Source organism: Protobothrops mucrosquamatus, unplaced genomic scaffold (assembly GCF_001527695.2).
Source record: "Protobothrops mucrosquamatus isolate PMUCROS unplaced genomic scaffold, P.Mucros_1.0 scaffold8, whole genome shotgun sequence".
Lineage (NCBI taxonomy): Eukaryota > Metazoa > Chordata > Lepidosauria > Squamata > Viperidae > Protobothrops > Protobothrops mucrosquamatus.
Genome location: NW_015386395.1, coordinates 2,533,542 through 2,540,037, shown reverse-complemented (window position 1 = coordinate 2,540,037; position 6,496 = coordinate 2,533,542). Strand labels below are relative to the sequence as shown.

Sequence of the window (6,496 nt, the reverse complement as noted above, 5' to 3'; positions counted from 1 at the left end):
ACGAGGGGACGTTGTTTTTTTCTTCGCCCTCGCGTGAGTGGCTGAAGCCCGGAAAAGGCACAGTGCGAACTCACAATTCGCGTCATATGCAGAACGTTTTCTCTTGATACCCTGAGTTGCCATCTAACGGGAAAGGGAAGTGCATCTCGCCAGTTCGGGCCGCCCCCTGTACGCGACGAGGGGACGTTTTTTTTTTCTTCGCCCTCGCGTGAGCGGCTGAAGCCCGGAAAAGGCACAGTGCGAACTCACAATTCGCCTGCGCCCTCAATGGACCGGCCGCCACTGCGTCACCCCACCCCAGCCCTCGTTTATAACGCGCACCCAAACTTTGATTTCTTTTTTTGGTAGAAAATTTTGCGCGTTATACTCGAATAAATACGGTAAATTGCTCTTATGTAGCTCTGTCATATTCCAGAGATACTAATTCCTTTTCAAGTTAGTGGTTTTTAGGGCTGCCCTTGGAAACTTTAAAAAAATGACTTTATCCCCATGGACACTCAAGAGCATTCTAAAATGATTTCCAGGGTGGTGATAGTCATTCTGCATATAGACCATGATGAATTTCAGAAGACCGCAGAGTCAAGTTCTACTGCAGGATCAAGGCCAGCAGAATAGACTGCATGCTTAAAAATCTCTGAAACAAGCTGGAGGAGAGTGTTCTAAAATGCACTTTGCTCAAGGATAGTACTAATACGACTTCCTTTCCAAGCTGGATGCACGAGTCAACCTCACTATCATCCTAGCTAGGTTTCATGGGAGTTACAGTCTAGCACAGGGATAGACAACCTTGGCTCTTTTATGACTCGTGGACTTCAACTCCCAGAATTCCTGATCCAGCATGGCTCAGCTTGGAATCCTCTCCCTGTCCCCTTAGCATGGCTGGTTCAGGAATTCTGGGAGTTGAAGTCCACGAGTCATAAAAGAGCCAAGGTTGCCTACCCCTGATATAGCACATCCTGAGGAAAAGTTAGTCTAAAATCCACCAGCTCTCTAGCATCCATCTTTACCCTTAATGAGAGTTTTAAATTAGAATTCAATCCCATTGCCCATCAGGTTAAACCCCTTGTGGTTTCTGTTAGAATGATGCTGGCTTTAGATTGGCTTAGTTGGTTGCCTCTAAGAGCCAGAACTGTTGAACTGTCCCTATCATATACTGTAATGTTTGGGATCAGGGTTCTGCTGATGATACAGTACGAAACAGTGTGACCCTGCATCAGGGATGACGTAGCTGTGACCAAAGCAGGTATTATAGTGCAGACAGGCAGCGAAGAAAGTGCTCCTGGAGGCTGAGAGACCTAATTAGCTGTTATACGGATAATACCCACCCTAGCACGAGAGGCAACTACCTCAAAAGGCAGAGCAGATGCCAACACACTCAAGAACCCTTTCTGTTCTGCTTCCCCTGCCAATTTTATTTATCAATATGGAAAATCATTTTTTTTTATAGAAAAATCTTGTGAACTTCCTCTTTCTCACAATTCTTTGATGCAATCATGCATGAAGAACCAGGTATTTTGGGAGGCAGCCCTGCAAATTCCCGGCTTACTTGCCTCTAAACTTGGGGAAGGCAGTTTTAACACAGCAGGACATTGGTTTGGGCCTTAAACCCGTTTTCTCTTTTCTCCAACTTTCACCACCTAGATTTTTATTTATGGATGTCAAAAAAAAAAAAAAAGAATGCTTGAATTTTTTTGTGTCTCTTTCTCCCTCCCCCTTTGTGTGGAAAAACAGACTATGAAAATGAATGATTTCAAAATAAAATTTGCTTTGGAAATAGTTTTGGAAAATAGGAAGTTGGCTTGTACTGCAGAAAGGCTCTTCTGGATCTGCTGGTTTTCAGATCCTTGAGACTTTGTCCTTATCCTACATCATTGAGGGCCACATCAGCATTGTGGTTGCCCTGGGGGGGGCAGGTGGGTATGGCCAGGGTGTGTGTGGCCTACTGGGTGGGCGTGGATGGAGTGGGTGTGGCCTACTGGGTGGGCATGGCCAGCTCTATCATTGTTCGTGTCAAGGGGGCCTGTGGGGGCCTGGGCAGGACTGGGACAGATCTGAGGGTCTCTGGCAGAAGGGGGTGGGGCCAGGGCAAGTGCCAAGGCATGGTCCATTTCTTCATTCCTCACAAAGGGTGACACCTCCCCAGCATGCACCCAGGGGACGGGGCCGACGCAGCAGGGGCTGGTTCCTCGCTGTTTCTAGACGGCCTTGTGGAGCCAAGACTGAATGCATTTCAGCATAGATGGCCACCACAAAATTGTACATTGGCTTCCAGCCGGCCTGGGCCAGGACCAAGGCAGCAAGGGCTGTTCCCTCACTGTTTCCAGGATGGCTTCGGGGGCCACATGAAACCACTTCATGGGCCGCATCTGGCCCCCGGCCTTGTGTTTGTCCTACATAGAAATAGCCCTCACAAATAGACTAAAGCCCGTTGGATTGCTGGTGTTGGCACTGGAAAAGTAGTCCCTTCATAGAAAGGGATGGCCATGATTCAAAAGGATGTATCTCAGAGTCACACAACTGATTTGCATGCTGCAGGCTCAAGGTTCTGCCTTCAACTCCAGTTCCAAGTTTCTTGTTGAGGACACAGTAAATAATTACTTTCTGATGAGTGCATTAATTGTGATGACTTTTTAATTTAATTTAAAATCCTCGCTCAAAGCCAGCAAAAAATTGTCCTACTAGCATTTGGGATACAGCCCTGTTCATTTTTTTCTGCAATTCCTTACCTAGAACTTCCAATTCCATATGGCTGTTATCTCAGATCTTCCATTAGCAGTGAATGGAATTTATGTTAGGAGCGTTCCATGTTTGACTTAGATGCTGGTTTCATGTTAGTTTGACACTAGTTGTGACCGGATCCTGGATTAAACAGATCTTTAATCTAATGCAATAGTTGCCAAACCATTAAGCAGGACGGGCATATCCACTATACCAGGGGTAGTCAACCTTGGCTCTTTTATGACTCGTGGACTTCAACTCCCAGAATTCCTGAGCCAGCCATGCTGCCTCAGGAATTCTGGGAGTTGAAGTCCACGAGTCATAAAAGAGCCAAGGTTGCCTACCCCTGCACTATACCATCTCCCAATTATATACACGTTCACAGGATGTAGTGCTTAATGCCAAGTTTATTTAATGCCAGTTACAGACTCAGCTCCTTTCTCCCCAAAAATGGATAGGGGTACAGAGGCCATATTATTGACCAGCCAGCTTTTAATACATTTAAGGCTATAGGAGCTGGGAGGGAGCCAACACCTCTAGGCTCAGTCGCTGGATTCACCTAGGGTGAGACGGTCAAACAGGTATTCCCCAAGGCCTTCCTCCTGGGCACGGACACGCTTCAGGTTGGTCACATGGTCTCCCAGCTTCTTGATCAACTTCACCTCCTCATCCAAATAGTGAGTCTCCAAGAAGTCACAAAGCTTAAGAAAAGAAAGGAGTTTTAATTCAAGGATTCCACAGGAAAAGCCTACCTATATTAAATAAGTAGTCCAAGAATTAGAAGGACTAATGCCTCTCAAATCATCCAATCTATCAGGAACTAGGAGGAATCTCAAAATCAGCTGATCCTATCTTCTACCAATGTAAAAAAAAATCCACTGCATTCTTGATAATTGGCCAATTAGCATTTGGGACAGCAGGAATGCAGAAAACACATATACCATGCAAAGAATTCAACCATAACCCCATTAAAAATTGAAAGCAGATTTTGAGTTCTTCAAAGAAGATGGTGCATCCAAGGTCTGTCAATCACAATTCACTTAATCGGCAGCCACCTTAGCTGGGTGGTTGGGGGTGGATTAAATAGGGGAACTCCTGATGTTCAAATGTTGCTGAATCTCAACTGCCTGTGGTACATTACCACCCAGCTTAACCAACGAGATATATTTCTTGCAGCTGGATTCTTGCAGGTTCTCCATCCTTCCCTAACTGTAACCCCATGCGAATATGCCGAAACAAAATTGGACAAGTGTAATTAAATAACATATTATTCCAGGATACCTTGGTGGGCATTTACTGTAATAGTAAACAGGAGTGAACCTAATCCTGCAAACCTCCTGTCAACTTACATGGGGATCTGTATGGCGTGAAGCAACTTGATGCAAATCCAGCAGGGCCTGGTTCAGGCTCTTCTCCAGCTTCAAGGCAGCTTCCATGGCAGTGGTTCCACTCTTCCATTCATCTTGCTCTGGTTTCTGGAGTGTTAGAAAGAGTTAATCAGGTCTCAGTAGCACTACACTTACTCATATGTCCCATCAGCCGACCACTACTTTCATTCAGCCTCCATGGGCCCCAACATACTTCTCCACTCTCACCTTGACATCCTGCAGGACAACTCTTCCTCCACGGCGGTTCTGGAAAGTCAAGAACTTCTCAGCTTGTTCATGCTTCTCCTCAGACAGGTGGTGGAAAAAGGAGGCGAACTTGGACAGTGCCACATCGTCCCGGGTGTAGTAAAAATTCTGAGCAGAAGGAAGAAAAAGTTTAGAATTGCCACAAGTTTAAAGTTGCCTTTTCACCCAAGTTTCTGAAAAAATTATCGCTCATGGTCATAACTGCCTACCTACACAAAAGGAGCCAGCCTCTCTTTAATTCACATATTGTACTACATTACGATATAGTTTATTTAGGCTTGGTTTTATTGTGTGAATTTGGTCAGTATGATTTATAGCATGCTATATTCCCAAATGCCAATGGTTTCAGTCCAGCATGCATCTCACATCATGGGTTGGAATCAACAGTATGGTTTGATAAGACCTCAAAATAGAATAGATTTGTAACTAATCTGCAAAACCAAAAAAACCCTATGATTTGAACTACAATACATAACCATATTTTGTAGCTGTATCTTATTTTGGGGGAAGGGTGAATTATGCTATCTAGAGTAAAAAAAAATAATGACATTGTTTTACATGCTGGCTTGTAGCCAAACCAGTGATGGTTTGCAGCTCTGCCTTCCCCTGAACAATCCTGAGAAGACCAAAAGTTAGACCAGTGATGGTGAATCTTTTAGAGACCGAGTGCCCAAACTGCAACCCAAAACCCACTTATGTATCGTCAGGTGCCGGGTGAGTGTGGCCCATTGGGTGGGCGTGGCCCATTGGATGAACATGGCCGCGGTGGTAACGATAGACTGGGTGGGACTAAAAAGTTCAATCAATCAATTCCAACTTTGCGGGGGGGGGGAATTTCCCGCAGTTGAAATTGATTGATTGAACCTTTTTTTTTTTGCACACGGCGGCAGAATCCTAAAGAGAAAAGGTTTTATAAAACCCAGCTGAAGACCTAGGATTGGGGCAATGGCACGCGTGCCCACAGAGAGGGTTCTGAGTGCCACCTGTGGCACGCGTGCCATAGGTTCGCCACCACGGAGCTAGACCAAGTAAACAAACATATGATGGCTTGAATTCCAGATTCAATGTAGACTACAGCAAATCTGCAGTTTGATGCAATGCACAACTGAGCAGTTGCCCATATTTGCTTTTTAACAGTCACTTTAGCAAGGAAACTGGATATATTTCTGGAAAAGCACTAATCAGCAGTGATATGGGTACATGAACCCTATGTAAGAATTGCCAGATCCAACCCTGACCAGCAGCATTCCTAACTTAAGCCCTTTGAAAGTTTTTTCCAGGCCTCTGCCTATTCAAAGACAATCCCCCCCCCTAACTGCTATCTACCATATGGATATGGACAGGTGTTAGTTAAAAAGGAGAAACTTATGGGTATCTAGAAAAAAGGTTATTTGCTTCTAAAATACCATAGATCAAAAATTGATTACCAATAACCAAAATATTGTTATGGCTTAACACATTGTGTAAACCTGCCCACTGTGGTTTTATAAACTACAGTTTATGGCTAACCAAACTTTACTATTGCTATACCCAAAGTGCTCATTGCCCCTTCCTCAGCTTATCAGTCCAGCCTTTGGTTCTAGTTTATGTACTGATAAAGGAGTTTGACATAATTAAATCATTAACCCCACCTCATTTCTCCCTTAAAACCATTCTAGAGGATGCAACTATAGGTAAACATGAAGAGGTGGACTTTGTATCAAAAGAAAAATTGTGTAGAGTTCCTTGCTTGCCAAAACCAAGCACGCTGCAAGGACAAACAACACGTATCTTATTTACAGGGCAAAAAGGACTTTGCCATGGCACTTTTCCTAACCAGGTACCTTCTGGTAGTGGGATACAGTTCCCATCATCCCCAACCAGAACAGCCTGGTGAGCGGAACAAGCTCTTTTTAATAACCTGATGAAGAGATGAATTGTATATATATGAAGGCAGTGTTAGGATTTGGAGCAAACAAAGCACAACATGAGAGCAAATGTGTACAGCATTTAAAAAGAGGACTATGTATATATAATTAATAGGGCTATCAAGAATCTCAAAGGGAGCTGCTCCTCATACGTGCCGTCGGCCAAACAATGTCGGCTGGCGACCCCCAGGGGGAGGGCCTTCTCTGTGGGTGCCCCCACCCTCTGGAACGAACTAC

The 6,496-nt window shown here is 44.6% G+C and overlaps 1 protein-coding gene across 1 annotated transcript in view; it reads right to left on the bottom strand.

Moving 5' to 3' along the window:
• Positions 1 to 3,107: 3,107 nt before the first annotated feature.
• The window catches only part of LOC107282499 (ferritin light chain, oocyte isoform), a 4,882-nt gene continuing 1,493 nt past the window's right edge, over positions 3,108 to 6,496 (bottom strand). Inside the window, exons 2-4 of the mRNA XM_015810277.1 lie at positions 4,314 to 4,460; positions 4,068 to 4,193; positions 3,108 to 3,419 (exon numbers count right to left, since the gene is read on the bottom strand). Coding sequence (XP_015665763.1) covers positions 3,261 to 3,419; positions 4,068 to 4,193; positions 4,314 to 4,460 — 432 coding nt within the window. The 3' untranslated portion in view covers positions 3,108 to 3,260. The remainder of the gene's footprint in view (positions 3,420 to 4,067; positions 4,194 to 4,313; positions 4,461 to 6,496) is intronic.